We start from the raw sequence: 18179 nt of genomic DNA, 5'->3' as shown, positions 1-18179 counted from the left end.
CGTATAGCACCTCCTTTCCGCACCATTTTTGTACATAAGCCAGCGTCATGTATGTATGTTTCAGAACTCCTTACAGAGCTGAGCCACTGGCCACACATGCTATGGGGCATCTTAATTAGCGCCTATAGCTGATTAAATATGCTAGAAGTATAAAATACACACTGAATTTCAAAGATTTAGTCCCCCCCCCCAAAGGTTGTGAAGCACTTTAGTAATTTTTAAATTGATTATATGTTGAAGTGTTGATATTTTGGATATGAATTAAATAAAATATATTACTAAACTTCATTCCACCTCTGCCTTTAATTTTAAAATATGGCTTCTAGAAAATTTAAAATTAAATTCGTGGTTCTCATTCTTGGCTCGCATTATATTTCTGTTCGTGCTGCTATAATGCAATGGTGTGTTCCTAGTATATACTTAAAATACTTCCCATCAAACTGTTTTTAAAAATATACTAAGGCAGTATTGGTATATAATACTCAGATAAAATCCTTATTTTTCCTCTTCTTTATTTATTCCTGTGATTTTTTTTAATGTTTTTTTTTTAAGATTTTATTTATTTATTTGAGAGACAGAGCGTGACACAGAGAAAGCACAAGACGGGGGAGGATCAGAGGGAGAAATAGACTCCCCACTGAGTGGGGAGCCTGAGGCAGGACTCAATCCTGGGACTCTGGGATCATGATCTGAGTCGGAGGCAGACACTTAACTGACTGAGCCACCCAGGTGTGCTTTTTTTTTTTTTTTTTTAAGATTTTTATTCCTGTGATCTTTTTATTTACTCTGATATTTCTCCCTTTTCAACTTTGTTAATGACCGCTGCCATAATTTTTAGAGACATCTGTTAAACCAACTGGTGGTTCAGAATTAAACTCCAGGAGAGAGAAAAATAGTCAAGTTTTTCTAATTTCAGAGAGCTTTGGCCTCTGTGCTTTCAGCTACCTGGATGCTTGTTGCTCGCTCAGCCTGCAGGATTCTCTGCACTCCAGCCTGATCAGCTCTTCATCATCCTTCGAGACTCAGCCTGTGGCTCCTGCACTGTGAAGCTTTTCCCATCGCCTTCTTTACTGTTCCCATAGCACTCTGTTCTCACTCGTGATGTTTGATGAATGGACAGACTGACCACCAGACTCTTTGAACTTAATTGAATTTGAAACTGGAAGCAGGAACATTGTAGCACTTATTCCTCAGATTTGCTGAAAATCAGTAAGATAAATGAGTTCACTTTGCTTCCTTGTAAGTCTTCATGCCTCCTCAGTGACCAGAATTATAAAAGGCCATCTTGAATGTTCCATCAGGTCACATCTGTTCTGACTGGAGAGATACTTGGGTGAAGGCTCAAATGAGAAAAGAATGGCAGGCTGTGGCATCTGTCCCATGAACTCGTCGTTCTGTGGCAAGCCACTTCACCTCTGCGTTTCTGTTCAGAAAATACGGGGAACACTTGGTCATTTACTCTCCCAGGGCTATTTTGATGCTTAAGGAAGGGTGTTACAGTATTACCAGAGTTCAGTAATAGGGGCACTCTGCTTCTGTGCTATGATTAGACTGTGTGCCTTAGTGGGTTTTGTTTTGTTTTTTTTAATCAGAGAACTTCTGGGAACAATTTGTTAAATGGGCCCAAAGTTAATGAAAACAAATGCTTATCTGCTTTTTATACTTTCTGTGTTATTCTAAGTGTTTGCCAAGTTGCCTTCTGAATTCCTAAATGATGTGTTTAATTTATTAATAGGCTTCATTTGAAGATTGACTCCTTGGTAGTTATATTAGGAAAATAGCACTTTTGCTCTCTTGGTGTAATCTTACCTGTGCTTTTATAAGGGAGATATTACTCTTTCTTTAATACCTGAGTTCATAATGTATCAACATCATCGGTATCTTGTGATTGTCCATTAGATTCATATACAGGCCATGTTTTACTGAATCTTTACAAAATCAGTTAATCTCCTATCAAGGCAATGTGTCCCAGTAGAACTTACTGCCACTCTAGATGACTGTGAACTTAGAGCGCGGATGGGTACGTGTGATATAATGAGAGAGCTTGAGACATGGAGGCAGAAGTTGGGGGTTTAGGTCTTGGCTCTGCCGCTCATTACATGACCTGAGCAAGTCACTTTAGATCAGTTACCTTACCTATAAAATGAGAATAGTAGTACCTATGTACTTGTTAGGATTAAATGGGAGAACCTGTATAAAAACACTTCATAAACTGTAAAGCAGTTTAGGGCTAATAGACTTTTATAATAAAGGTATGCCGTGAGGGAAATTTTCTCATGCTACCATTAGAATAATGGGGTAGGAAAGAGTCTCCTGACTTTGAAATATCAATAGTAACTTGGATAAAAAGGTAGAGACACCTTCAGACACACTGTGGCTAAATATAAGAGAGGATGTAACCTGGAACTGGAGCTTTGGGGATAATAGATTAAGGCAGGTTCTGAAAGCAGTTTTAAATACTCCATGGGCCTAGATACTTAAGTAATACGACTTGTATTTAAAGCAGGCCCAGGGCTAGAGACACACCAGGGACCCACGAGGATTTAGACCTCTTGGCAATTTGGCTGATACATCGTGAAATGTTAAATACACATGCCTCTTGATTCAGCATTTTCTCTTAAAGGAATTTACCCTCAAGATACATTTGCATTCCTGCCCAAAAATGTTGGCACAAGGATTTTTGCCATATTACATGCATATTTGTCTAGACTCTTTCATTTTCAGATGATAGAGCTCAAGCTCACTTGGGGACGGGGACAGCAAGGAGAAGGGAAGAATTTCTTGGCTCGCAGAGCTGATAAGGCCAGCAATATTCTCACCTCAGGCAGGCCAGATCCAGGACCAACACTGTCCTTGGTCCTCAGGTTATGCAACATATTTGTCTGTCTCTGTCTCTCTCAGCTCTGCTTTCTCTGTGTTTCATTCTCAGATAGGTAGTCTACCTATTTTCATGTGGTCGTCTCTGGAAGCTCCAGGTTAAGCTCCTTCCAGTTCAGCAGTGGGGGATGGGAGTGGGGAGGAATTGTTCCTCCTTCTCTGTAGTTCCACAAAAGTCCTAGAGTTGGCTCTCATTTTGCAGACATGAGTCAAGCACCATCCTTGACCCAGTTCCCCAGGGCAGGGGGATATTTACCTGGCTTGAGTCATGTCCTTGAGGTGGCAGTGGGAAATGAGTTGACCCCACTTTAACCACATGAAGTAGTATTGAGGAAATGGTCCTTCCCCATTGGAAGAGTCAAGTGTTATCAGAGGAAGGAAGAAAAGGATGCAGGCCAGGCAAAGGCAGTATCTGTTGACTGTATCTATTTCTAACAACAGATAGTGTAGATAACAACCTCAGTGTCCATCAGTACTAAGAAAAACTTAAATATGATACATCATAGGGTGGGATACTATGTATCTGTTAAAATGAATGCGATATATCCATGAGATGACAAGAAAAAATGTCTACTATATAATATTAAATGAAAAAGTTGCAGAAAAGTATTCTTAATTATGTGAATGTGTCTCACCTGTTATGGATGTGAATACTTTTTCTTATATATTTCTGTGTTGCTTTTGGTTTGCTGTTATATTTGATTGTTTGAATATATATATATATATATATATATATATATATATCACTTTTATACTTTAAAAAGTAATGCCCCAAGTGGCCCCTATTCTGGACCATGGACTGGAATTGACAAAGCTCTAGAACTAGAGAGAGATGGATATATGATAGGAAAGCTGAAAGAATAGTATTCATGGAGCTGATATAAAAATAATGGAAACCCAAGGAATGAATAGGACAGATTAAGCTATTTGTGTAATATGGCATGGGATTGATATCCTAGAAGAGTGACAAGAGAATTGCTAGAAAAAGTAAATGTTAACCAAAAGGCAGGTGGTTTGGAAGAGGTAGGATAAGGAGTATAGAAAATAATTTGGCAGCCACATGAATCTGGAGAGCGGTGAATCTGGAGTTGAGAGATCTGGTTGTGTTACTTGGGCACTCTTACCTAGGAAAGGTCACACAACATCTCTCAGGTCTCCATCTCATATGTAGTGGAGTTTATTAGTATTTTCCTGTTTTCTTCACAGGATAACTGTGAGGGTCAAGTGAAATGGAAAAGGGCTACTTATGTAAAGAAAAGACTGTGTAATTTCAAGTTGGCCTGGACCAAAGTAAAGAACTTGTCTATAAATGAATGGAGTGGGAGAAGAAAGGGGTAGGAAGATGTCATCAGACTGTCTTTGCAAATTAGACAACTCAGATGACTCATTTTGTTGGTCATTTACTCTTTCTGGATGGGCAGATGCTTTTTTGAGAGAGGGGAAGACATGAACAATTGTTTATGTGTAGCTTTTGGTACTGTTAACTAAAATGAATAGTTCTACGTAGTTCACTCACATGTGGGAACAGCAAGGTAAAACTGCAGATACCATGTACAACCATCACGGGAGAATATACATAACAGAGAGCCGGTGTAGAAATACTACAACTCTGAATTACTCGGAATCTTCATAGTGGTGGCTTGCCCAACAAAGCATTTTTTTAATTTTTTTATTTTTAAAGATTTTATTTATTTATTCGACAGAGATAGAGACAGCCAGCGAGAGAGGGAACACAAGCAGGGGGAGTGGGAGAGGAAGAAGCAGGCTCCCAGCGGAGGAGCCTGATGTGGGGCTCGATCCCATAACGCCGGGATCACGCCCTGAGCCAAAGGCAGACGCTTAACGGCTGTGCCACCCAGGCACCCCAAAACATTTTTTTTTAAATGTCATTCCTATGAAAAACAAACAAGAACTACTCAGAAGTGTCAACTCTGTTAGCATGTCCTGCACGTTTAAAATCTGATGAAGTTGTTTTGCTCTGTATATGTGCATTTTATCATTTTGAGGTAGGTATGATGCATTCCAAATAGAAAACTCAAGTGGCATTTCATTGAATTGTTTTTATTTATTACTTACTATTTATCATGCCCTTATCTACCATATGCTTGGAACACTGCTAAACAGTGACATACAAGCATGATTAACACATGGTATTCAGACAGTCTTCTTTTAGTAGGGAGGACAGACAAATGGACAAAAAGTATGAGGGAAGTGGGGCAGGATTATCTAGAAGGAGTTCACTGTTTTTTGAGTGACCTCATTTTTTTCTTTCATTCCTTTTAAGAGCTTGCTAGAACTTTCTTGACTTTGTGGTCGTTATTGCTCAGGTGTGTGTTAAGAAGAGTTGGCTGTCTCTTTTTAGCTTTTGAAACTCGGTAGATATTCTGCATCTATAACTTAATCACAGGAACTATAAATGCAATACTAAAGAAAGTGGAAATTTTTCAGAGACTGGGTTTTTATCCCATAAGTTCTTACAAGTTCTGAGCTGAGTTAGTCTTTCTGGAAAAACAAAAGATCCCCCACCCCCACCCAACCCCAGTACATAACACATTTTTTTTTTTAAAGATTTTATTTATTTATTTGTCAGAGAGAGAAAGAGAGGTCATACACAAGCAGGGGGAGAGGCAGGCAGAGGGAGAAGCAGGCTCCCCTCTGAGCAAGGGGCCCAATATGGGACTCGATCCCAGCATCCTGGGATCGTGACCTGAGCCGAAGGCAGACGCCCAACCAACTGAGCCACCCAGGCGTCCCTACACAACACATTTTTAAACAGTTTTTATCTTAGATGCTATCTGTTACAGAAGAAATCTCTTCTCCTACCTTAGGCTTTCTTTCCTGGCTCCTTTGGATAAATAAGACTTTGAACGTGCTTTAAGGCTCAAGGCCTTGGTAATTGTGTGTGTGTGTGTGTGTGTGTGTGTGTGTGTGTGTAATACAGAAACTGTAAAAGCTCAATTTTTGTGGCTCAGAAATGTGAGATTATTCATCTGCTCTTGCCTTTCCTCACCTTCTCCTCCCCCACCATACAGATTTGAGCTCATGTTAGCAGCATATGTCTAGTGATATTCAAATTCCCAAACAGCCTGTGAACAAGATGATTGTAAAACATTTTTCATTACAGGACAAAGTAATCCTGATTCCTTAATTCTGGGTCTAGCTGGGTTTTGTTTTGTTTTTTCTTTTAAAGCCAGCATTGTGAGTAGATTTCATATGTGAACTGGTTCATACTGTAAAGAGGCATTTTTCAGAGTCAGAGAAATGAGAAAAGGGAAACACATGTATTGTTTCATATTTTTGTGATGCATTGTTTTTGTAGTTATTTTCTGAGTTTTAAAGGCTATGCTTTTATTCCCCCCCCTTTACTTCTTCCTATGTAATATAATCTCGTTTATTTCCCAGTTCTTTCTGCTTTCTTGTTAGGTGGACTTATTTAATCTTACCGTTAATCCTGATGATAATTTCCCGTGTAAACAGTAATTCCCTGATCTCTCACAAACACTAAAGCACACTCAGTATCTGTGCTAGATGGCACTATCATGGGACAGTTAAGTTTTGGAGAAAAACTGTCCTGTTTTCTGTAAAAATTGAAAAATCAAACTGTATAAACAAAACAGAAGAAGGGAATCGCCAAGGTCATTGTGTCCTTAAAGGTTTTCTCTGGCCCTGACTTTAGATGACAGTCTAAACGTATACTTATTTTTTATGGAAATATTAGTATATGTGTCATTTTTTACATCCAGTTATTAATGTAGGTATGGGACTTATTTGAACTTGCTTCACAGCTAGATAATTTAGTTTTTCAAAAAGAATGAAAGGCTAATTATTAGGCAATAATGTGATCAAATTGCCAAAAGCTTCGAGGTGGTTCTATTTCAGTTCTCACCCTGATGTGCTTTTAAAAATATCTCTACTTAGAGTAGTTACTGTTCATAATGCTTTATGGAATCTTTTTAGCTAACAGCTTGGATGATAAAGGAGCCATTATCCTTGATTTGGTGTGTTTAACCCAAGTTAAATTTATGACAGACTGAAAATTAGCTGTCGTGTGGTATATACACCTCACTTCCTGTTCTCTGCAACTTGATACATGTGTGAGCCGCATGTCCAGCAGGATTTGTAAGAATATGTTATTGATGGATGGGAAAGCTGTTTCAAAGTACGCTGCAAAAATGTACAAGATAGCATGTGCAGGGTACATATAACCTTGCAGTTTGGGTTTATAAGAGATTTAACCTGTGGCTAAACAGCATATGATGAAATCTATTAGCAATTTTTCAGGAGAGGAAAATTCAGGATGTACTTTAATTTCCGGGCTTTTATGCAGTTGACCAGTTTAGGAGGGAGATCTTATTAGTGCTTTATTTCCAGAGCAGATGAGAAATTATGAAACTACCTTAGTTTCTGAAATACCATGGATCAGAGAATTCAGTGCGTATCTGCCTTGCCCACCTGTCCCACTTGGTTCCCATTACCTCATACTTACTTCTAGAAAGTACCTCATTTACCACATGTATAGCTTGTGTTGCATTTAATGCTCTGACCTCATCCCCTCTCTTATTAAAGGATTTCACAGCATAATGTTGATTGATTAAAAATTTCTTAAGCTGTGAATTCAAGATGGCGCTGCAGAAGAAAAGTGAAATAGAATATACAAGATTTCTCATTTAAATGCAGCCCAAGATAAGTCATGACCGTGTGCTCATCTCTGACCAAAGAGATAGACTTTCTTAGTGGACTTATATCTATGTCTTTCACCACCAGCATTGGCCACTTTATGGGCAGTCATGTGAAAAACTAGGCACAGAATGGAACTCGCGTGGGTATCTTTCTGTACAGACAGTTCTAATAAATTATGGCTGCATCTCCCAAAGAGACTTTTATATTTGGCACATTTTCTGTAATACCTAAGAAACTAAACAGACAAGCCTTTCATGCTTTTTTTTTTTTTTTTAAGATTTTATTTATTTATTTGACACAGAGACAGAGAGAGGATGTGCAAGCACAAGCAGGGGGAGGGGGAGAAGCAGACTCTCTGCTGAGCAGGCAGCCTGATGGTGGGGCTCATCCCAGGAGCCTGGGATCATGACTGGAGCTGAAAACAGATGCTTAACCAACTGAGCCACCCAGGCATCCCTGGAGATGTTTCTAATAGACACATTTCCAGTTGACTACAACTACCAGCTTACATTCTAATTTGATCCACACATACTCTGTATAAAATGGAGACATGCCTCATTCATATGGGTTCTATGGCTTTACAAAGAGGAACCTAGAAGGAAATCCTAGCTATTGTCATAATTTTGGTTTTAAAAGGAAACCAGTCTAAACGTCTCCCTCCTCTTTATAGATGAAAAAGCAGAGAGACATGAAGGGATTTTCAGGGTTGGTAGCAGAACCGAATGCTAGATCAAAGACTGACTTGAGCCCTTTCGACGGTGGCGTCTTGGACCTAGTCCATCTTTGAGAAAAGCGTCAAGCTACTCAGTAATCTAGAAGTTGTCCTGAGCATCTGAAGCCTGCCAGAGTATTGTGAGGTCTCGGGGTATTTAATATAAGGAGCAATAATGCAGCCAGCAGGAACACCTCACATCTTTGAAGGTACTAGGGTGGAGTTATGAGTGATAGAACTCATATGTAGAAATTATAGACATCATCCAGAATGCTTTTGTGACTTCTTTGTAAACGTGGAAATGTCTGACAAGAGATGCCTAGATTTGTTACTGAAGATTGTCAAGAACAAGATGATTATCTGTCTCATTTAAACTGATCCTCAAGTATTGGCAGCAAGTCTAGGAAATGATGTCAGTATTATATTTCTAAGCAGGCCTGACTTTTAGCTTGTACTTCAGAAGGAGAATATTGTGCCCAGATTTGCAATTTAACCAACTAAAAGAATAATATGTTTATTGATTAGGATTAGATTTGGCTGTGAAAAAAGGTCCAAATAACAGTTCAGTCAAGGTAGAGATTGATTTTTCTGGATTAAAAAGTCCAGAAGGAAGGGAAGTCGAACATTGGTTACTTCACAGCCATCAGGGGCTCATGTTTTCTTCTTTTTTGTTCCGTTCATTCTTGGCACTGATATCGTCAAGGTGTCTAGTGGTTCTAGATGGCTTCTGGAGCTTGAGCCATCATCAAAGGGGCCTACTTCCAACTTGAGTCAGCTCTCGTGAAAGAGCTTTTCTAGAACCACCTCATGCAACAATTTCTGCTTCTGTCTCACTGATCATTCCAGTTATCAAGGGAGGCTGGAAAGTTGTAACTGGGTGGATTGCTATTCGCAGTAGTTAGAAGTTTTGTTATTAAGTAAGAAGGAGAGAATGGACATTGGGTAGGCAACTAACAGATCTGCCACGAGCTGTTTCGAAGAATATAATATTTATATCAGAATCAAATTTTAGTGACATCAAAAACTATTATATAGGATATAAATTTGAAAAATCCCCAAACTACCGTCTACCATATGTCTGATTAATAAAAGCAGTGCCTCTCTGTGGTGGGGTTATGCTTTGGATTTTTCAGCAGGACTTACTGGGAACAGCTGTTAGGTTTTGTGTATTTTAAATAACCTGAAAAATGAGTTCAGAACAACAGGGGTAAAAAAGACACTTCAAATTAAATCTTGTTTCCTTTTAGAGATAGGGAGAATCAAAACAACCACAAGGACAATTGAGTGGATATTTATGGAGCTGGCAGGAGCAGAGTTTACTACATTCGATGATACGAGCTAGGGATGAACATATCAAAACATTCAAGTTGCTTCATACCTAGATGGAACAAGAGAGCCTGCGGCAGCACATGGAAGAGGCATGAAATACATGTCATAGCAACAAAGCGCACCAACTCCAGATAGACAAGATTTATCCCGGGGCCAAGGATAGGCATACTGGGCTAGAGGTTTAAGTAGTAGACATTGTCTAAGTCCGTTTGGGCTGCTGGTCACCACAGACTGGGCAGCTTATGAAGTCAGAAATGTCTTTCTCACAGTTCCAGAGACCGGAAGTCCAAGATCAGGGTGCCATCATGGTCAGGTTCTGGCAGAGACCCTCTTCTGACTTTTTGCTGTGTCCTCACACAGTGGAAGGGGCCAGGGAGTACTCTAGGGTCTCTTTTATAAGGGCACTAATCTTAGTCAGAGGTTTCTGCCCTCATGATCTAATCACTTCCCAAAGGCCCCCACCTCTTAAAACCATCACACTGGGCATTAGGTTTTCAACATATGAATTGGAGGATTGGGGGTGGGGGAATCATAAGCGTTCAGATTATAGCAGAGGGAATCAGTCACCTCTGCTTGTATCCTGCCTGTACATATAAAGAGAATGGGGAGATGGAGAGAATTTTGTTGTCTAAAAAACGTAGGAGAAGCAACTGCAGACCATGGTATATGTAAACATGTGAGATGGAGATGCTTCTGCTCTATGAGACCAGATTTTTAAAACGTTCTGTAGTCTCGTTTGTATCCACCATTCACTTGGTGCCATTTAACACTTATTTACTGAATGCCTCATATTTGTAGTACACTTTAAAGAGGAAATTCATTCACAAGTTGCCACTTAGGTGAGAAAGTCTAGATTTTGGCATCGAACAGCTATGAATTTCAAATCTGGGGAAAGCCCAGCTTTTTTTTTTTTTTCCCCTCTCCTTTTCCTTTCAGAATTACTTACCAGTAACCAAACCCTGTGTGTTGACTTTGCTCCAGCTGATAGAAAACAGGAAAGTATAGAGACTCCCTGTGAGAAGAGGGTCAGGCTTGCACCCTCTGTGACCTCAGCCCTTCAGTCCGAGTTCTCCTTGGGGCAACAGCTGCAAACAGCCCACATGGCGTTGGCAGTAAGCATAGGGAGCACAGATGAAACCGACTAATGCACCAGGGCCAGGTGGGCTGGCTTTGAGCGCTGAGCTGTCTTTTGAACCTTTTATGACAGTGCACTTTTGGGCCTCCTTGGGGGAGAATAGTTTATGCTCTGATCCAGTAATGGATCAGGGACCATTCTCTGTCTTATACAGCAGTGGAAATACCTTTGTCACTCTGGTATAAAATAGCTGCTTATTTGAGGCCATTGTGCAGTGGCTCGCCTTTCCTGCCCGTTATTCGTTCCCTTTGAAGCTGCTGTGCTCAGTTGAGGTTCTCCAGGAGGGACTATGAAAGAAAATGGAAATCTCATAAACTGTGCTGTGTGTATATACTCAGTGCTGATGGAGCTATCTCATATTTTGGGTTTTGTGTCCCCCACTCTGTACCCCTCTGCCCCTCTGCTTGCAGGTGAAGGTCTTCCACAGGTGTATTACTTTGGACCATGTGGGAAATACAATGCCATGGTGCTGGAGCTCCTTGGCCCTAGCTTGGAGGATTTGTTTGACCTCTGTGACCGAACTTTCACTTTGAAGACGGTGTTAATGATAGCCATCCAGTTGGTAAGTTGTCATTGTTATTCAGCAGAAAGATAGGTGGGTTCCCCAGCTACATCCTTGTGACACTTTTAGTGCTTTCCCAGCTGTAGTGACACCTAGTGAATGCACACTCAGCCGCTTGATGGCATTCTAGGAAGCAGGCCGGGCAAAAAGGGTTAACCTAGAGAAGTCGCACTGCACCTGCTGTGCGCTCTATTTTAAGAATTTGCACCTTGGAGCAACACCCTGCCCTTAACTGAAGTGGAAGCATATAATTTAGATTGAGGAGAAAAAGGATGATTAGGTGAAATTGTACAAATGCAAGTAATTTCCTTGATGTTTTATTTATAGGTTTTAAACACATGGTTGTGAGGTTCTGTCCTCTCCCCTCACCCTTGCGTCCAAGAAAGGATTGGCGATATAACCCACTGCCCTAACAATCAGATTCTAAAGCTGTGTGGCCAAGAACCTGCCTTAATTCTCTGGCCTCCAGTTCTCAGAGACTGGCAGAGCTGAAGAGACAGCTCTCTCAACTCCAACCAAATTACATACCAGTGCCAGCTCAAGAGCAGTTAAGGCATTCCTTTGAGGAGTTTGTCAGCCCCTCAGAGAAAGGATGCAGATGTATCTTTATTGGTCTGAAATGGTGATGGTCTCACCCACTTTACTGTAAAAGCTTGGGAATGTTAAAAAAAAATGACAATTGACCTTGACCTTGACTTTTGAGTCCAAAATTCAAATGCCTGAGCTTCCCTTTCTATGCTAAGTAGAAAGGTATCATAGATGGAAGTAAAACTTAATGAAATTTGAAATAATTTTTTTAAAGATTTATTTATTTTAGAGAGAGCGAGTGCGCATGCACATGATGGGGAGGGGCAGAGGGAGAGAGAGAATCCTCCAGCACACTCCCCGCTGAGTGCAGAGCTCAACGTGGGGCTCAATCCCAGGACCCTGAGATCATGACCCGAGCGGAAATCAAGAGTTGGCTGCTTAACCAACTGAGCCACCCAGGTGCCCCTGAAGTAATTTTATGAGTATTTTTTTGGGCTATATTTACTTTCACATAAAAACTGTGCTTCTCCCTCTGCTGCTAATTAGGTCTGTGAAATCAGTCCAGTACTAACTTCTCTGGACCTCACTTCCCATATTTTTGCAACAGAACGAACTAGGTTGGGGAGTCCTGTCTGACTGAGGATAGGAAGGTGTGGGCTGGAGGTGAATGTGGCAGTGGCACCTGTCTTCAGAGGCCAGTGATCTGTTGTGATGATCCTGGCTGGGGATACTTCGTGCCTCTCCAATGTGTGCTTTCTGAAGTAGCCTAAAAACACCTAATTCCATTCATCATTTCTAAATTGTAGCATTATGAGGTAAAACTGTATATTCTCATTTCAGCTGAACAATGCTGTCCCACTTTCATTTATCTTAATATTTGTTATGTATATATTTGTATCAGAATATTTTCTGGTTTGTAAAAGTAAGAAGAAATGAATTTTATTTTCATTTCAAAAGTAGTTAAAACCTTGGACTGATAAAAGAAAATGTTTTGATGGTTTTTTCCCCCAGTAAACATCTTTAGAATATTTTCATTGATTTTTTTTTCTCTTTTAGCTTTCTCGAATGGAATATGTGCACTCAAAGAATCTCATTTACCGAGATGTGAAGCCAGAGAACTTCCTGATTGGCCGACAAGGCAATAAGAAAGAGCATGTTATACACATTATAGACTTTGGACTGGCCAAGGAATACATTGACCCTGAAACCAAAAAACACATACCTTACAGGGAGCACAAAAGTTTAACTGGAACTGCAAGATATATGTCTATCAACACGCATCTTGGCAAAGGTGTGTTTATTTTCTGCTCCGTGAAAGGGGCAGGTCCTTAAAATAACTTTTTATTCCAATAATACTTTTGTCCCCATTGTGCATTACAACTTGTGATTCTTATTGCTTCACAAGGCAAGTGATTTTTATACTTGAAAAACTAAGGTGGTAAGTTAGTGACTTTCCTAAGTATCCTGTTGACAACTTAAACATTTTTAATTCTTTATGCTGTTTTCAAATGCTTGGTTTCTCAGTAGTGTAGGCACATGAATTTTTGTACTAAGATGATATCATTTTAGTAAGTCCAATGATGAATTTGGTGTTTACATATGAATGATTCCATATATGACAGTTCTGAAAGGACATCATGCTGGTTGGTATCTGTATTGGGGAAGAGTGTGTCACCAAAACATGGACTCAGCTTCTGTTCGCTGTGCATAATTCCACGAATAATGCTTTGAGGAAGAGCCTATGTCTTACTCAATGAAAATATATGAGTCTTGCATTTTATTCAGGATAGACAATTTGCACAAATATTGCTAAAAGCTCTAATCAAGGCAGAAGACCTTACTTGTAAGAGGAACTAATCCAGGGGAGAATATTTAGAGAGAAGCCTAAAGAATAATGGGGAGGCCAAATAGATAGGCCCTGGGCCCCTCACTAGCTTCTCCAGAAAAGCTTCCCTTTTTATCTATTGTATATATTGGGCTCCCATGGAAGATTCTGTTTGAAGAAAAGGTTCCACAGTGATTGAAAAAAATGTTTGAAAATCACCACTCTTGAGAGTAGACATGTAAACAGGATATTATCAGGTTCCATACTCCTAGACATAGCTAATTATAGCAGGTGTTGAAATATTAATGAATTTTTGTACACTAATAAGTGTTTTAAAGACTAAATGGCTACACAGTTCCCTCATTGAGTAAACTGCATAGGTTTTCACAGGAGGATTCTAGTATTAGTGATGATTAAAAATCAGATTACAAAGTGATATGATTTGAAATCATGAATGCTGTCAGGATTTTTTTAGTAACCGTATGGAAATCCTCACTTTAACTAAATGTAATATTTTGAAATTAGACCAGGAGGTCCTCTGCCACTTATTATCTGTATCATTTTGGAGAAGTTACTTAATCTTCCTGAAACTTATCTGTAAAATGAGAGTAATATTTCACAAGGATGTGTTTGTGGCTTAAATGAGTAATGTATGTAACACAGGTCTCTTGCATAGTGTTCAATACTCCCTCTTCCTTCCTTTTTACTAAGAGACAGACTGTGTTGTAAATAGTAAAGTCATGATTATTTGTTTTAACTGCCAGACTCTAGAAGTTGTTCTAATGCCTGCTTCCCAGGCACAGCAATTTGTGTTCTGATTTTATTATTCTTGTCAAGAAAGGCAAGAAGAGACAAGGGATGGATATCTGTGTTATATTTGTATACGGTACAAGGTAATGGTTAGGAAGAAGGGATGCAAATCCTGGCTCCTGCACTTAAAGCTATGTGTTTTGGGTCCGGTAACCTTCTTCCCTTGGCCTCAGTTATCTCATCTATGAAATGGGTATGATAATGGTGCCTTATACTATAAGATTCTGAGATAAAGTATATAAAGTGTTTAGCATAGTGCCTCATGGTAGCAAAGACTCTAAATGGTAGTTTATTTATGTATTTGACAAAGTATGTTTTAAGCACGTATGGTCTTCAGACTGGGTTCTTTCATCTCTTGGTGTAGCCATTCCTGCTGGAACTTTGAGTTTATCTCCAAACTTGAATTTCCTGAGTTCAAGAGTTTTCCAGGTCACATTGAACCTGTCACTGTATTTTGTCCTGTCCCTATTACAGAGAATACATATAGATGGTTGTCACATGCCCTTTAAACTCTGGTCAGGGTCTCAAAGCAGAGAGGTTTCCATAGGAACTCGAATCATAACTGGTTTTTAAATGTGTAGCATTCTACATGTTGTAATGAAGGAAAAGAGAAGGGTGTCTTCAAATGACTTGGAGAGAATTGCCTATTAATTTTGTGAGGGAGGACAAGGGTTGAAGCCTCCTAAAACTGACATTACCACATCAGATTAGCCAACTTCCCACTGATTAAGGTAGCCCATTTTGATTTTGTATTCTTTAATGTTTGAAGTTAGGGTGAGAACACTGGGTCACCTAGCCCCTTTCCTCCAGCAAAATATATTTGACCTAAAATCAGGGATGTGACACATGTAAAACCAAGCATCTTTCTGAATGGTCGAGAGCAGGCCTTTATGGTGTGGAAGAATTCTGTGTCCTGCTGGCCCCACTCATATTAAAACCTTTCTTCTTTGAAAAGGAAAATATCCTTCATAAAAAAAAAAAAATTAGGGCATGTGGAAACGCTGAATTCAGTGAATATGGAGTTTCCAAAGAAGTATGGAAATAAACCATGACTCTGGTTTTCACTTCTTTTTGGTTTTTTTGGAAAGGCTTAAATTACCATAGATTAATTACTAATGGCTCAAATTATCATAGATTAATGACTTTAGAATTTTAGAACTAGAAAATGACTTCTCAGATTATCTAATTCAGCCACTTTATTTTCAGTTGAGGGGACTGCAGCCCAAAGTAGGTGACTTGGCCATGCTTAATTTCACATGGATCAAATTAATGGAAAGAATGGGCCAGGAGCTAGATAACCTGACTCAGAAGCCATTGTTCTTCCTATTGTTCCATATTCCACAGCTATTTTTCATGGTGCTCAGCATTTGGAAAACCACTTTATTAGTTATTCCAGTGGGTTTACATGTGTTTTTTGTTTGTTTGATTTAATTTGATTAAAAAAAAACACATCCTTTTATAATGGGCTTTGCTGTGGAGAGAAGTTGGGCTTTTTTCTGAAGTTTTGATCAATACTGAAAATGTGGAGAGTTTCGCCCTCTAGTGCTCAACTAACAAAAGTGCGACCAATTGTCTAGTGAATTTTTATTACCAAGGGGCCTCTTGTTAGAGGAAGAGGATATAAAAATGGAAAGTCAGTGAGTAGGTGTGATACAGTGTGAGAAGCTGCAGGGTACGGTTCCTCTATCTGCCCTGCTTTGTGGGAGGCCTCAACTCACCCTGATTGTACTTTGTTTTTTATTGTGTGTCTTTAGGTTCTGTTAACAAACTCTTTTCGTCTAACGGCTTTTTGTTTTCAATTTAAATAAAATTTGTTGTAAACCTCAGGCAAGCATGCAGACAAAAGCTTCTGTTGGTCTTGCTGTTGTGTTTCATTCTTTTAAAGATTATTCAGTTGATGTGCAACCACTCAATTTTATGTTATTTCTCTCTCTTGTCAGGGTGCCTCCCTTTCCCATTAGCGACCACCTTGCCAAAAACCGTTTTCAAACTGCAATTTAGAAAGTTGCCTTTTCTTTCCTCATCTGCCCTGCAGAGTTCTATTCACTCTTTTTCATGCTCATTTCCCATAATTGGACGCAGCCCTTAAACATGTACTTTCGTATTTTGAGCTGAGTAGCTTTCCCTGCCTCCCTCTTAGATTTTCCTTTCTGCACAAAGAAAGCACGATTGAGTTTAGAGTAGCCCCTTAGTCTTGTCTCTCTAATTTCTCTCGATAAAGCCCTAAACTTTATTCTGAGAAATAAACACACCAGATGTCTGAGATGAGCCATAATCGGCAAATAAGAAATAGAGTCTGACAACCCAAGAACGCATAAGGATGTTTTCTGAGATGAAATGACAGTTTTTTGTTAAGTATTCTAAGGTTCTTTACCATCTTAGTCTTTCCAGTTAAAAGGAAAGAAAAACCTAGCAACTTGTTTACATGATAAGCTCCCAGAATGCAGGGATCCTGTTTTATGTGCCCATAAAGGGCACTTTAAGTAATACATTTTAAATTTTTCTTAAGGTGGCTATGGAACATGGTACAAAGGGATTGGAACTGAGAGATTATACATCAGTGTTTGTTTATGTTGAACCAAATTTTAAGTATTAATTTTTATGATGAATTAAAAGCACTTGATATGTATGCTAAGCATTCTGTAGCTTGTGTCTAGCCAGAATGGACTGTTTAAAAGTTTCAGCTGTTTAATCTGCTTCTCACTTTCCACGATGGTCACCCAAAGGGTAATCGTAGCCCATATACTGGAAATAACGTGTCATTTAAATTATCTTACTTTCAGGAAGGTGACAGCAATGACTGAGGGGTGGTTACTCATCGTTTAGTGATTTGGATTTGGATTTGGTTTCAGTTTAGGATTTGCTCTTCTCCCTTGCTATTTATTTGCCAGTGACAGCAAAGGAAGTACAAAAGGAAGTTTTTTGGTTTTGATCTAAAATACTATGCCTGCGTTAGATCTACAAAGAATGAGTAAGCAGAGCCTTTCCAGAGACAGAAGGGTTTCTGAAGGGATTACTTGGTTTTGAACCCCTTTCTGCTTTAACAACTGCCAACATGATGTGTGATCTGTCTCCCCTTTTAGAGCAAAGCCGCCGGGATGATTTGGAAGCCCTAGGCCATATGTTCATGTATCTCCTTCGAGGCAGCCTGCCCTGGCAAGGACTCAAGGTACCCTTGAAAGTGCTCAGCGGAGGGCTTTGCTTCAATACTCAGTTGTTAATGGAGGGGTTGCTGACTCGATGTCTGTAAGAAGATGGGCTGGCGACAGGGATGAGACCCAGGGACTAGCTACATTAGTCTATATCATAAATGCTCCCCTGGACTTTGGGAGCTGTTTTGCCTACATTCGTCATCTTCCCCTTCTGAATCCTTCTTCCTTGTTTTGGGGTTTTCCATAATCTCTTCCCTTGTTCCCTCCCAGCTTTGGCAATGCTGCTTTTCTCTGTGTCACTTTCCTCCTCCACTACCATTATGTAGCAGGAAGAGTGTTCCCAGTGTGCTGGGGAATTTCTGGAACAAATTGATGACAGCAGCTGCTACACATTTTACCAGCAAGGCCAGCAGGGCTGGGTGTGCCCCTAAGGAGAACTGGAAAATATTTGTTCATCCTCCGTAGGCTAAGGACCCACCTGAACTAAAACAAAAATCCAGGTTTAATGTTGCTGTTTATGTGTTTTATTCAGTCAATGCCTATGCAGATCATAGCCGTTCCTTATGAAG

The 18179-nt window shown here is 39.7% G+C and overlaps 1 protein-coding gene across 16 annotated transcripts in view; it reads left to right on the top strand.

The window, feature by feature from the left end:
- The window catches only part of CSNK1G1 (casein kinase 1 gamma 1), a 170005-nt gene that overhangs the window by 117551 nt on the left and 34275 nt on the right, over nt 1-18179 (top strand). For all 16 annotated transcript variants that reach the window (XM_026478285.4, XM_026478279.4, XM_026478283.4 and 13 more), the window contains 3 exons: nt 11144-11295; nt 12880-13114; nt 17542-17627. In XM_026478285.4, the coding sequence (XP_026334070.1) occupies nt 11144-11295; nt 12880-13114; nt 17542-17627 (473 nt within the window). The remainder of the gene's footprint in view (nt 1-11143; nt 11296-12879; nt 13115-17541; nt 17628-18179) is intronic.

Source organism: Ursus arctos, unplaced genomic scaffold (genome assembly GCF_023065955.2).
Source record: "Ursus arctos isolate Adak ecotype North America unplaced genomic scaffold, UrsArc2.0 scaffold_28, whole genome shotgun sequence".
NCBI classification, from domain to species: Eukaryota; Metazoa; Chordata; class Mammalia; order Carnivora; family Ursidae; genus Ursus; species Ursus arctos.
This window is presented reverse-complemented; position numbering and strand designations above follow the sequence as displayed.